This window comes from Mizuhopecten yessoensis, unplaced genomic scaffold (assembly GCF_002113885.1).
Source record: "Mizuhopecten yessoensis strain PY_sf001 unplaced genomic scaffold, ASM211388v2 scaffold5325, whole genome shotgun sequence".
Taxonomy (NCBI): Eukaryota; Metazoa; Mollusca; class Bivalvia; order Pectinida; family Pectinidae; genus Mizuhopecten; species Mizuhopecten yessoensis.
Window position 1 is genome coordinate 62,815 of NW_018405992.1, and position 14,982 is coordinate 77,796.

General features: G+C 35.7%; 1 protein-coding gene across 1 annotated transcript in view; it reads right to left on the reverse strand.

Moving 5' to 3' along the window:
- LOC110450575 (protein dachsous-like) overlaps positions 1 to 13,055 on the reverse strand; it is a gene marked incomplete at its 3' end in the record, with an annotated part of 33,326 nt that extends 20,271 nt beyond the window's left edge. The window contains exons 1-4 of the mRNA XM_021498175.1: positions 12,978 to 13,055; positions 8,723 to 8,815; positions 2,634 to 2,711; positions 2,200 to 2,372 (exon numbers count right to left, since the gene is read on the reverse strand). Coding sequence (XP_021353850.1) covers positions 2,200 to 2,372; positions 2,634 to 2,711; positions 8,723 to 8,768 — 297 coding nt within the window. The remainder of the gene's footprint in view (positions 1 to 2,199; positions 2,373 to 2,633; positions 2,712 to 8,722; positions 8,816 to 12,977) is intronic.
- Between the last annotated feature and the right edge of the window lie 1,927 nt (positions 13,056 to 14,982).

Genomic DNA, 14,982 nt, shown 5'->3' on the forward strand with positions numbered 1-14,982 from the left:
AAAGCGTCATAGTTTTGCTTACTTTTATCAGTTGATTTCCCGTTGCTAAGAATCACCTCACCAACGTTTTGTTAACGGTGTTATTGATTTTCTGTTAGCATATAAATCGATCAGGGAGGTTCCTATTAACCAGCTACCAAAGGATCTATGCGGCCTATTTTAATATACGACAAACACGTATTTGATAACATCGTATAATATGATGCAAAACTTCATATAGCTGTAGGAATGTATTTACTATAAAACATCTAATATTATAACATAAAAAATAATGTACTGTTGTGATTAAGTATATAGAGCGAAAAACTAAAAGAGTAAACTATATAACAACCCAGTCGTACTCAGATACAGCTACACGGCCGTAAATGTGCTGCAGTCACTGACATGACTCAATAATTGTTTGTTTAAGATCTGTTTGATTCGTTTGAACTCAAAACATTATTTTACTTTTATTTTTTGATATTAATCTAAATCTGGCTGTATGCTTCTAAAATCGTAAAAAAAATTCACATAATCAGACAGTGATGTTTTTTGATTTTTTATCTAAAGATACATTTAATGATGTGTGCAAATCACTACTTGTATATTATTGCAAAAGTATTCATTGACAAACATATCAGCTACTCTTGTTCAGGCAAAAAAAATCTATAATTATTTTGATAAATATTGCGATTGAAATCAAGTTGAATTGGTATACGAGAAACGTGTGTAGATTTAGGTCTATTTAACAAAAAGAGCAACACAGATCGATATTATATATGTTTCTTACACTAATGTCGACTGGTTTATATATAAATGAATTCTGTTGTTACTAGATACTCCATATTTCAAGACACACTATTGATTTTGTACTTGCCAAACATATGGGTGTAAAATATAATATATTCAGAGATATTATATCTAAAAGGTAAGCCAATATTTAAACATCTGATTTTGCCGCCGTTTCCGTGGGAGTTTATGATGCATTCTTGTTTTGTTTTAGAATTTTTCTAGCTCTCTTTTCGTAATTCGTTGTTCTGATTTATAATGCAATGTATATCCTTGCCAAACACGATTGCGGGGTGAAAGTGAAAAACTGTTAAATGTACTACAAATTCGAAAACAGATGGTACAGACATGCATACTACAGTTGTGGGATCGCACAACGTTACATGATGTGCGGTGTACACACGATGTGTGCACGGAGTGTGAACTATGTGTGCACGAAGTGCGAACAATACAAAATAAGACGATCATTGCTTGCACACATTTGTGCGGAAGATCGACGAACGTTGCGGGATAACAATCGTGGTTGGTGTAAATTGAAGAATGGCTTAACAATATATACGGTTTGGTGTTGAAACATATAAACTTGATTGTTTAGTATGTTTCTATATTATAGCTGCATCTATAAGCTTATCTTTCTGTCTATACTTTCTTAAATTTAGAAATGGTTTGTTCGGTGTTTTTTAAACGACCTTAATCGACACATGTAAAATTACAACACAGTCTCGGCAACAAAGGTAAACATAGCCACTTTGTACCTGGACCGTAGTTTTCCACCGCTCGGGGCACTTACGTAACTCGCAAAGGTGAGAAAACCAGACGAAGGGGAGCTATATCAAAACGAATGCAAATATTCATAACGGTCGTACGGTATCACATAGCAGCTCTATGTGTCAGGCACAGGCGAGGTAACACTCCGGTCACTCATCAAATTGTTATTTACCTGTTCTGTTACCTAGCTACATGTAGGAGCCAAATACATTTCATTACAGTCAAAAAATTGTACGTCATCTTAATTGTGATGAACAATTACAGTAATATATACAGTGTTCATTATTGCATACGAGCCTTCAGATTTGTTTCATTCCGTAATATTGATTAACCAATTGTACCAAAATCGCACAGTTGTGCGGAGAGAAGCGCACAACGGGGCGAACGATTGTTAAATCGCCAAGTTAACGTTGTGCGCACCATGTGTGGACGATGTGCGGACGGTGTGTGAACGATGTATGCACTGTGTGCGCACGGTAGTTTTGGTGAGTTGTGCAGTCACACAACTGTATATGTTTAAGGAGTTCACTACCTAACAGTGACAATACATATATTTCGTGGAAACAGAGAAGAACGACATTGCTTTCGTTCAAAAAACGAATGCAGAAAATTCATGCATATTATATGATATTAATATTGTTGATAATTTTGAAAATATCTTACCCTGTCGAAATCGAAACTGTCAGTGTTGATGAGGTATATATGGCCTGTCACGACCCCGGGACTACCATTGGTCTGGTTAAGGTAAACGCTCTGTCGTGTAAAATCATCAAATATCCCCAGCGTTATGCTGGCACTATCTTCGTCGGTGACAGTAAAAGATGTGATCAGGGAACCTGTGATATATAATTAATGTTTTAATTGGGACAACAACAAACGTGAGATAAAGATCGTTGTTACGTAGATTTATTCCTTGTCATATATATATAGAGTATTATTATCTGTTACTGCTTACTTAATTACGAATAGGTTCACAACACGAGCATGAGGGTGTTTGTTTAAAGTTCTACATATATGATCAAACATCCCATTGTTGGAATGCTTTGCAATAAAACGCTTTTAATATTTAATGCCAAGTTAAATATTCTAACAAATACCGTTTGCGCAGTCCTCAGGCATGATTTTGGAGACATTTTGGGGAAATATAGGAGAAAGCGGCTTTAAGTGGACCGAATCTGAAAATAAATGACGTGAAAAGCTACTTATTTCCATCTTTCACATCAAAAGGAACTTTTGAAATATGTGCACAATGATATCAAATATTTAGAAGTTAATTTGTATCGCATGATACAAAGATTTCATACGAAAAATATGCAATTATATGTTTAAAAGTACAATCATATACATATATAACTGATGCAGGTATATTCTTGATATGAATAATGAGCATAACTAGGTGAATATAAAAGCAAACTTATTTTAATAATACAGCTAAACTATGTATATACTTCAATATGTGTATTGATAAAATAAATAAAAGTAAACATTTGTTAATTATTCGAGTACAATGTTTACGAAATATTCCATGAAAATAGTGAACCTGATAGCTTACTGATATAGACGTATACTGAACAAAAAAAGAAACGCACAAAGTTCCACCCCTGCAGTACACCTTAGCTGTAACGAAATAATGGAATATTTTTTTATTTTTTTTTTAACCTTGCCTAATTTCACGTTTTATTACATGACTTTCTGTTAACCAGTTATTGTTTTTAACGATTCCACTTATATTCGTATAAAAGGTAATGAAACTCCATTCGATTGTATCAAAAGCTTTGGAGAAATCCAGAAATAAGATACAAGCATCTATATTAAAGTTTTCAGCATAATCAATTATATCTTGTATCTGTCTGATATTATAGCCTCTAAATCTGTTTTTAATGTATCCATTTTGATCCGTATTTACAATTTTTTCCATAACTGGTTTTAATCTCGTGGCTAATACATATGCTGCAATTTTATAGTCAATGTTTAGTAACGATATAGGTCTCCAATTTTCTAGTTTTTGTTCATTACCTTTTTTGTATATTAATGTAATTAAACCAATTTTTTGCGAGTCGCTCATTTCGCCGTTATAGTAACCTTCATTTAGGGCGTCAAGAACCATATTCCCGATTGACTTCCAAAAGATTCTATAAAATTCCACCGTTAATCCATCATTTCCTGGACTTTTGTTTAGTTTCATTTTATTTATTGCCGTGGAGCATTCCGCAATTGTCAATATACCTTCACATGAGACTTTATCATCTTCTGTTAATGAGTTTGGTATGGCTGTTGTTTCTAAATACTCATTCAAATGAGATATATCAGGATTTGAGGTGTTATATAATGTCTTATAAAAATCGTGTATTTGTTTCGATATTTCATTTGCGTTTGTTACAATTCTCCCATTTTCACCTTCTAATGTTCTAATTGCTTTTTTCTGCTGTCTACTTTTTTCTAAACCTAGAAAATAGCTTGTGTTTTTTTTCTCCCTTTTCTACCCCGGCTATCCGTGACCTTATTTGAGCACCTTTTGCTGACCTCACATATCTTTCCTCCAATTCCCGTTCTAATTCTTGTTGTTCGATTAGTTTTGGTTCAGTCATTGTGACATTCGATTGATTATGAAAAGCCAGTTTCTCTTCCATAATCTTAATATCATTTTTATTTTTGCGGGCATGATTTTTGCAAAATTGTATTGTCTCTTGTTTAATTAGTACCTTGCAAAAGTCCCAAGATTTTCTTTTATTTAATTGCATGATTTCGCATTCCCGTTTTGATTGTATTATCACTTTTTCAATTAAATTTTTATATTCGTCATTATTTAATATACTACCGTTAATCTTCCAAACCCCCTTTCCTCTATTATCTCTAATTACCTTCAATTTGAGTGATATACCTTGATGGTCGGTGTATTTAATTTGGGCCGGCCTTATATCTACGCTCTGAACTGTATTAATTATATCTTTTTCTATCAGAAAATAATCGTCCTACTTGCTTCCCCATATCTGTTACGTCTCCATGTATATTGGAATTTTTTTTATTACGTAATTTCCAAATATCAACTAAATTTAGATTTTTTTTTGTATTTGTTACTCCATATGTCCTTTTAAGGATCCTGTTTTGTACACTTGTTTTTCTATCAATCTTTTCGTGTACCTCGTTAAAATCGCCACCGACTATAATAGATCCAGCTTTATGGTTTGTTATTTGTTTCTGTATATTTTTAAAGAACACATTTCTATTTTGTTCACAATTTGGTGCATATACATTAACAATTGTATACACATCATTTTCAATTTCAATGTTGAGTATAATAAATCTACCATTCTCATCAATTACCTTCTTTTGTACATCGATATTCAATTTATTGTTCCATATAACCGATACACCCCTGCTTTTATTGTCACCAAAACTTGATATAGCTTTAGCAAAATTGTGTATTTCATTGTTAATTACATCAACCAAATCTTCTGTAAAGTGTGTCTCCTGCAGAAATGCTATATCAAATTTCTGATTTTTAAGCCATTCATATACTCTGAATCGTTTCGATTTGTTTCGAAGACCCCGAGTATTCAATGACAATACATGTATAGTATTAGGGATACCAATCATAATTGTATACATTTTTCATTATACCATCACAACACATATGGTTACATGCAATAATAATGATAAAAGCACTCAGCTCCTTTGTACAAAACTGGAGTATTTGTATCATTATACAACAATAACAAGTATAGCTATACGTATTTCTTATACTTATGAAATTACTCAGTCTATTTCTTACAAATAACTGAAGTACTGTGTCAGTCTTAAAATGTCTTGTTTCATTATCGTTCTCGTTTAGAACAGTTTTGTTATACATATACGGGGTTATCACGGAGTTGACTTTGTGTTGTTCGTCCACCCAGACGACTTTTTAGATTTTTTGTACTGACCATTGAGTTCCTCGCTTGGAGTAGGAGGAGATCGTACGTTCTTGGGGGATGGCCGCGGATTGTTGGGAGTACCCGGTGTACTCGAACCAACTACTGCCGCAAACGTATCCTTAATGGACGTTTGACCTTTATCCTGCCTCTTATGTGTAGGAATGCGGCTACCTGTGCGACGTGAACCTGCTGTTTTGTCGACCGGTTGTCCTCCAGATTTGCTCGCACTGCCTTTGTTGCTGTCACCAGCTGACTCGCAACCTTTGACCTCATCGGTATTTTCGATCCCGTGTACCTGGATTTCGGTGTTTATGTTTTCAATGATTGGCTCACATTCGCTTTGCTTGTGTCCCGTTTTACCACACGCCCTACATTTCCAATCATTTAGACAGGTAGAGAATGTATGTCCCTCTTCCAAGCATTTGGAGCATGTTTTCTGTGCTTCCCTTTCACTGTTTGGGTCAGGTTGTCCTCTATAGAATACTCTGGCCCTATATTTCCCGATCTGTAGTACACGAGGAATGTGACTGTGTATCGAACTCGATTTTATAATAACAAAGCGGTCTCCCGTTTCACAGTTAGTGAGTTTTTCATTAATTCTCAGTTTCTCACGTGTAATATTGCCGATCGTTTCAGCCTTGTTTTTTACAAAAAACCTTTCAATTTGACCATCATCCGCTGATAAGGGAATGTCTTTTATTCTTAGTCTAACGGTGTCCTCTCCGTCGAGCCGGTTTGGGTTTGTTTTTAGTATACCCATTGTGTAACCGCGGAATGGGAACCCACCCGCCATTAGTGTAACATTGTCGTCCAAATTGCCTAAATAAATACGCCAAAAACCTCGGACGCGCTATAGTCCAGTTATGTAGGAGCTATCTATAACTTCCCCAATGGCCGCAAACATTTCAGCGTGTTTGATGTACTCATTTGGATTTGGCCGGTGTTCTCCAAAAAAATACCTTTCCTGGAAAAACACTACTGGGGGTTCACTATTTACATTGTTTGTACATGGCGCCATTTTGCCCTGACCTGCTGAGTCACCTTGGTTCAAATTTTCCACCACTTCTGTATTTGCTTCTGGCATTTTTAACAACACAACAGATGTCACTTACTTGTTGGTTTGTTTGAAAAGTTTGATATTTTCCTTTATAACTCACATATATCCACAATATGCGTCAGTTATGACACAAATATATTGAGCACCGATGTATACCTGCCTTGGCTAGTACGTTCGGAACTCCTTTCTTGTGTCAGGTATTACATCAAGAACGATCTTCCTTCTCAACAATCTGCCCTAAAATCAGCCGAGCGTGACGATGTCATTGTGTGACTTTGTGAGCTTCTTTAGTCCAAATCACGCGGCGTGATCAAGCCAAGCCGGAATTTTTCAAACAAATAATCTCAACGTATACTCTAAGTTCAGCCACATTAATTTTCCAAGTTGGCATTTTGATTTCGCCATTGACTGAGATGCCGCGCTTAACGCAAATTCAGAGGGGGTAGAGCAATTGCGATGTTGATGGATGGTCATAGCCAAACTGCTGTCGCACGGCAGTTTGGTGTTGGCCGGTGTACAATTAACCGTCTCTGTACACGTTTCCGTGCTACTGGGTTAGTTTCCGATCGTCCCAGGAGCGGTCGTCCGCGTGTAACGACCGCACGACAAGACAGGGCGATTCGATTGTCGCACTTGCGCAACAGATTTAAGACTGCTGTAGAGACTGCGTCACACCTTAGGTACTTATGGCAGACCCATTAGTCCTCAAACTGCCAGGAACCGCTTGCGTGCCGAGAGAATCATTGCGCGCCGACCTTATGTCGGGCCACCTCTGACTCCACGGAGGCGGCAAGTGAATCTTGACTGGATGCGCAGACAAAGCCCGAATATGTTTGGGATGCGTCGATGGAGGCGTGTGATGTTCACCGACGAGTCTAGATTCTGTCTGTATCGCTCAGACGGAAGAAAAGGGGTATATCGTAGACGCGGTGAGCGTTTCGCCGACCCATGCGTGGTTGAACGCGATAGATTCGATGGAGCTTCTGTAATGGTTTGGGGAGGCATCTCCCATGGAGTAAAATCCCTCTTAGTGGTCCTGGATCAAAACCTCAATGCCGTTCGATACAGAGACCAGATCCTCCAACCACATGTCCTTCCACTTCTCAGACGTCATAACCTAATTTTCCAGTAAGACAATGCTCGACCGCATGTTGCCAGAGTCAAACAACGTTCAGCCTCTGGAATGGCCCCCATATAGCCCCGACATGTCTCCCATTGAGCATCTGTGGGATAAGCTGGACAGGCGTATTCGGAAACGACAAACCCCCAACTAACCGCGCCCAGTTAATCGCAGCATTAACACAAGAATGGAACAACTTTCCCTTAAGGCGAATAAATGTTCTCATAAATTTAATGCATAGGAGTATCCGTGCAGGGATTCGTGCAAAAGGTGCCCACACCAGGTAATGAAGTGTCATGTTGTTTTTCGCGGGTATCCCACTTTGAGTAACTACTGATGATACGCGTGACCTCACACAGACTTTTCTTCTACAGTATTGTAAAGAGTAGACTTGTCCCTTCGTATTTGTACAAATTTCCCAAAATATCATAGCCTATTGATTGCATAATTTAACTGTGCGGGGTTTTTTTTTGTTCAATATATATACAATGAGACATAGTAGGTTAAAAATGTCTAGTTTATATCCATATATCTGTTTTAAACAATGGCCGATGATAAAAATCACTATATAGTTTTTGTTTCTAAACGTTAAAATAGGTTAAGCCATCTTAATAATCCGATATAACTCCTACATTCTTGCAAGCAAAAATTATGAACAAAGGGCATGTTCTCTGAGTGCCAACATATTTAAAAACAATAGGCAGGTGTTCTTTTACAAAATATTGGGAAGTCAATTATATACTGTTTCATAAATGCTGCAGTTCACTTGTTAGTACCTGATAGTTTACCTTTGTTTCATACAGCAGACTTCCTCCGATACCTTTTGCTATATTTGGTTCAGATCTTAGACACTTTTTAAGAAAAAGTATTATAATTCCCTTCAAAACAACTTGCCCTACAGGGAAATTAACAATGTTGGCACTCAGAGATACGCCCGAACGAACGATGTTAGCAGACACTATTTCATAATACTTTGTATCTTAGCAGTAAAAGATGATTTTATCGTCCAATCTCGTCCAATCTCTCTCATTCAGTGCAAAGATCACACGGTGTTATAATTCAAGAATGTCATGCATAATATATTTTATTACTCACCTATAATCAATACAACAAGTACGAATATTAGTCCGTGTGAAGGCATCTTCGTCTTTGTTATTCATGTACACATATGAAGTATTGCAGTTTGTCCTGAAAACAATTTGATTTAAATGTTTTTATTTATAAAAGTTAGAACACATTTATCTATATATTTTTGTATTAAGAGTTGAACGTCTTTGTAATATATACGGTTATATATTACAGACGACGACAGAATCCACTGTTGATATTGCCATTTTTAAGCACTATTACTTTGATATGTCACATCTTGATCAGTGCAGTACCACTAGTCACTCTATATTCTGACAGCATGCATTCGTATACGTGTTTATCTCCGTCTAGTTTTAATAGAAATGATAAGAGTCGTTTTCGTTGCTGAGGGATACAAGCGATCAGTTTAATTTATGATATGCACGAGTATGTCGCTTTTGTGTTTATGGCCAATACATGACGATCTTTATTTATACTCAGACAATATTGAATGTTTGGTACAAGTAAACCAATATTTCTAGTAGTTCATAGAGTGTTCTGCAGCAGCATAAATTATTAAAGTATAGTACACTTTGACCGTTATATTTTAAGACATATGTAGATAAGATAATATAATAACAAGGATGCACCATAGTGATCATTCTCCTAAACTTGTTAACGTGGCAAACAAAGCTGAAACAGACATTAATTATCAAACATTATCATTTCCTGTTTCAAGTCACTTCCTTTGGTTTTAATAAATAAATAAAAATAAATATATACAACATTTGATATAGCGCCCTATCTAGCTAACATAAGCCACTCTAAAGCGCTTTGCAGTACATAGATATACAATTTTATACAGTCAATACAATTAGCATATACATATTAATCAATACAATATTGAGGCATTAGCAGGAGCTGCCTTATCAGGCGCTCACTACTAGTCCTATGCCACCTGGCTAATATTTCCCTCTGTGTGTATGCCTGTGTGTATGCTGGAGATGTATTGTGTTCTGTATGTAGTGGGATCGTGCTTCCAACGGTATCATTTATAGTGCCACCTCATTTGAATGCTACAGCACAGATACCGCAACACCCACCCCAGACCATTTTATACTCCACCTTGGTTGTTGGAGTTGTGTGGGCAGGTGAAAAATACTCTTTCTAATATTCCATGCTTACGGCGACTTCGGGGATCGAACCCCGGCCGCCTGCTTGGAAGGCCGGAGTGTTAACCACTAGATCAATCCGCCCAGATGGCATTTGTATATTTTATACAACAATGATAGTTTTTAATTGACTGAAGTCTTTATTAAATGATTATCAACTCGTTGACGGTGATACATGTAAATGTAATACATGAAACGATTACTTTCTAATTTTGTCTCCGGATTTGAAGGGATGCATTATTGTTTTCCTTATAGGCTGAAAGTAACTCAGTATGTGTTCTTGTCTTTACGTTCCGAGTCCGAATGTCATGAGTGTATATTGACGCTTTGATAAATGGTATGTGTTGGTGATGACGCTGTGGTATATTTTGTATGTGTATGTGAACAATTTGGTTTATTTTGTTTTGTTTGTTTCGACCGCTATGGTATATTTCGTTTGTGTACGTACATGTATCGACGTTGTGGTATGTTTTGTATACGTGTATTGACGCTGCGGAATATTTTGTATGTGTGTGTGGACACTTAGGTATGTGTGTGTATCGACGCTATGGTATATTTCGTGTGTGTATCGACGCTATGTTATATTTTGTTTGTGTATCGACACTATGTTATATTTTGTTTGTGTGTGTATCGACGCTGTGGTATATTTCGTGTGTATATCGACGCTGTGGTTTATTTCGTGTGTATCGACGCTATGGTATATTTCGTGTGTGTATCTACGCTGTGGTATATTTTGTATACGTGCATTAAAGTTGCTGTACATTTCGTGTGTTGGCATTGACGCTGCGGAATATTTTGTTTGTGAGAATGGACGCTGTTTAATATATTCTTTATCACCTATGTTTACAATTCATCAAAAGGCATTTAAATGGTCTCTTTATCCTCATTATGTGTAATGGCAAAACGCCGTCCTCGTTAAGTATGTGGGTGCTTAGTAAATTTGTTTATTTTTAATCGCTCTATCTTGTTTTATTTCTTTTGCTGATCAACGACAAAGTGCTCTCTACAAAGCGCAAATGTCAGTGTTGGGGGTATCTTCACAAATGATGGACTTGTTAAGTTTATTTGCTTTAAATTGATGTTTAGTGAATAACTTGGAAATGACTACATTTTACAGTAATATATTGTGTGATGCATTTCTTAGGTTTAAAAGTTATTAATATATTATTTTTATATCGAAGAAAAGTAAGAATCTTCTCAAGTGCGGAGTTTTTCATTTAAGGATGTACACCTCTGAGAAGTCAAAAAAATCCTGTATTAAAATCTTTTTCTTATATTGATTTTTGGAAAAAGGAGATAATGGCATAGTAGAAAATGCAAAATAAATGATATGTCCGTGTGTTCGTTATTGTGCTATGATCGGTCAAAGATACCGATTAAACACAATATGTGATTTTAGGTGAATTTTGGGGTTTTGACCATTTGCAGAACGAATTCGTACAATTTCTTCCAAGTGTGTTATCAGATATGTATGAATGTTTGTAGAATTGATAAAAATATTATTTTCTTTTAAATTTTGGAAGTAAAATTTCTTAATCTTATTCATTTTACTCAGAAATGCGATTATAGTTACCCCTACTCCTTATTTTTTAATCCAAAAATGCACATTGTTTCACCTTTTTTTGCAGATTAAACACTTGATATAAAAAAATCAAGATAAAACAACCACAAAAATGGGGGGTCAGTGTGCTTCTTTTTTTGTCCCATTATTATTTGTTATTTTTCACCTTTTTCGGGGTCAAAAATCAAATTTTGGCCCTTTGTGAAGCGGAATAAATTCACATAAATACACTTTTTCAAAATGGCCGCCAAATTGGTCATTTTTTTCAAATGTTTTCAGATGTGTGTTTGCTATTTAGCCTATTATAATTTGTTAAATATTACAAAAACCCGTTACACCAGATCAAAATGAGACTTGAACGTGACTGAAACTTCAGAAGAGTACATCCTTAACGTACTAAAGGCTATTACTTACACCTGCAGCCCGTAATTACTAAGCAAGGGTACAACGTATTGCCCCCTGTAAGAATGTACTCTTCGGAGATTTAAATTAAGTCAAAATCTCATTTTGATCCAATTTAACGAGCTTGTATATCATTTAACAAGTTATGACCACTTTTAAAAGCAAACATGCATCCTACAAATGTGTAAAAAAAACAAGATGCCTGTTGTTGCAGTATTTTTTACAAAATATTTTTAAAAATGATCAATTCGGCGGCAATTTTGAAAATGTGTGCCGCCATTTTTAATTGAAGGAAATATTTTTGTGCTTTACAAGTTCATTAACTTCAATATTATGAAATATTAAGCAACAAAGTGGAACATTATCCATTTTTGGTATTGTATAACTTATTTAGCGTAACTGAATCAATAAATGTAGTTTTATTTTTGACCCCGTAACAGTTGAAAATAACACTTACGATAAAATGACTAAAACATAAGCACAATGGCCCCCGATTTTTGTGACTGTTTCAGAAAGAGAAACACACTTTTCTTTGATCCATTGAAATTTAAAAAAAAAGTTTATATGTAACATTACATCTGCTAAAAATGGGGAAAATTTTGTCATTGAAAATAAGGTGTTGAGGAAACTTAAATCGCTCTTCTGAGATGAAAGAATAAGTTATAGAAGTTTTACTTTCATAATTAAGGAGCATATACTATATTTATCAAATGTACAAACATTTACTACATTTCTGATGGCACACATGAAAGGTATGGTATTAAATTGTTCTGCATACGGTCAAAAACAAAAACAAAATATCTCCAAAAATGTCTTATGTTAAATTAGTATTTTTAGCCGATCATAGCACGAAAACAAACACACGGACAATATAATTTTTGTATGCATTTTCTATCACGCCAGTAACTTCTTTTTCCGAAAATGTATATACCGTAAGAAAAATCGTTTAATCCGGGATTTTTAAAACTTCTCAGAGGAGTACATCCTTAGCACTTTTAGCAGAATTTCTGGAATTGATGGGTATGATAGCTTAGACGGTATATTATCGAAATCAATAATGCATTAAAAAGTTATGTTACTAAATGTTACTGGAATCTTTAGAAAACCATCACCTCATATGACTGTACACAAAACGACACTAGTTTACCTGTAGGAGACGTGGACAGCTACAGGACAGTCAGCGGGCTATCTAGGTGTCAGACTTCGTTCTCGAACAAAACTGTTTCTCAGGGTGCGTGTCTCGATGAGGGTTGTCGGGATAAAAGACAAATCGATTTCACATAAATTCGTCACATTTATCAATACGTCTGTTATTACACGATACATAAAAAGTGTAAACATACCGCACGTATTTTATGATACTCTGTGTGATTTATTATACAACCCTGTGTTTTAAAACAAATAGGAATGTCTTTTGGCACGTCTACCTGCATTACTGTTTGGTCATATATGTTTTCCATATTACACCGTCATTGAAATACATGTACAGTGTAGCAATAACAGACGCCTTCCAGATAGATACGTTATTTATGATTAAGATACTGAACACGTTGAAGAGATAAAATGTTTGTTTTAGGTTAGTAAACATACCAGCAATAAATCGATACTGTAAGCATTAATGTACTTTATTTACTATATAAGTTTTATGGCAAGCTTGTTCACATTGGTATGCCAACAGTCTGCTCGAAAAATATGCCACAGAAAGATAGTGTCAACCAGGAACTCGTTCATTTTAAGATTTCATCTTCAGTATTTTTCATCGTTGCCTTTGTGTTTTTTAGCATTCATAAGAATAGTTTGCCACCGCATATTTACATAGGCGTTCACCTTTCGCTTTCATAATAAGAGATTAAAGCGTTTCTTAAGTTTGGTATGAGGTATGGCAGTGTAAAGAGTGGTACGACAAATGTTTTAGAGGAAAGGATATATTTTACTGTTAGGCTAAAAAGGATGTAATGCACTCACATGCACCCGTCCACCAACTACCTGGTACTTTTTCAGAATGTTCTGAGGTAAACTATAAAGTTTCCAACCAGGAAACTTGGGAATCTTGAAAGATTGAGGTAAATTGTCGTCATCATCATTTGGGCTGCCATTGTTCTTTCACAGTTTTCTTTTTTTTATAGCGAGCACGTGTGTAGTGAAAACGTGAGTTTGTGTTTGTTAATGAAGTCGAATGCTTATTTGGAATTCCTCGTAATTATCATGATTTCTGTTTACCCTACGTTACGAGATCTTCTAAGATTTCAGATTCCCCCAAGAAGCAACCGGGAGGGTTCTTACAACTGTGTTGTGTATGTACATGTAGGAAAATGACTGCGTTGTAAATGTCAGTCATAGTTTCTGTAATGCTCAAAAACACCATTCGCTTCATATAAAGTCTCGTTATCAAACAGTTACTGGGGTATATTGTAACACTAGAATACAAGTCTTGTAACTTATGTTACACAAATATACAGGTGTTGTAACGTCTACAGTTACAGGAGACAGGTTCTCTAACTAATGTTACATGAGACATATTCTGTCTGTTACAGGAGACAGGTTCTGTAACTCATGTTTCATGCCACATGTGATATAACTGCAACTAATGTTACAGGAGACAGGTTCTGTAAGTAATTTCACATGAGACAGGTGCTATAATCGATGTTACATGAGACAGGTTCTGTCTGTTACAGCAGACAGGTTCTGTAACTAATGTTACATGAGTCAGGTTCTGTCTACTGTTACAGGAGACAGATTCTGTAACTTATGTCACAGGAGACAGATTCTGTCTACTGTTACAGGAGACAGGTTCTGTAACTAATGGTATAGGAGACAGGTTCTGTCTGTTACAGGAGACAGGTTCTGTAACTAATGTTACAGGAGACAGGTTCTTTAACTAATGTTACATGAGACAGGTGTTTTTATTTAATGTTACATGAGGAGACATGAGCTACACCTTAATGTAACAGGAGACAGGTTCTGTAACTATTGTTACATGAGAGAGGTGCTATAATCAATGTAATAGGAGACAGGTTCTAAAACTAATGTTTCATGACACATGTGATATAACTAGTGTTACATGAGACAGGTGATGTAACTAATGTTACATGAGACATGTGCTGCACCTTAATGTAACCGGAGACATGTTCTGTAACTATTGTTATATTGAA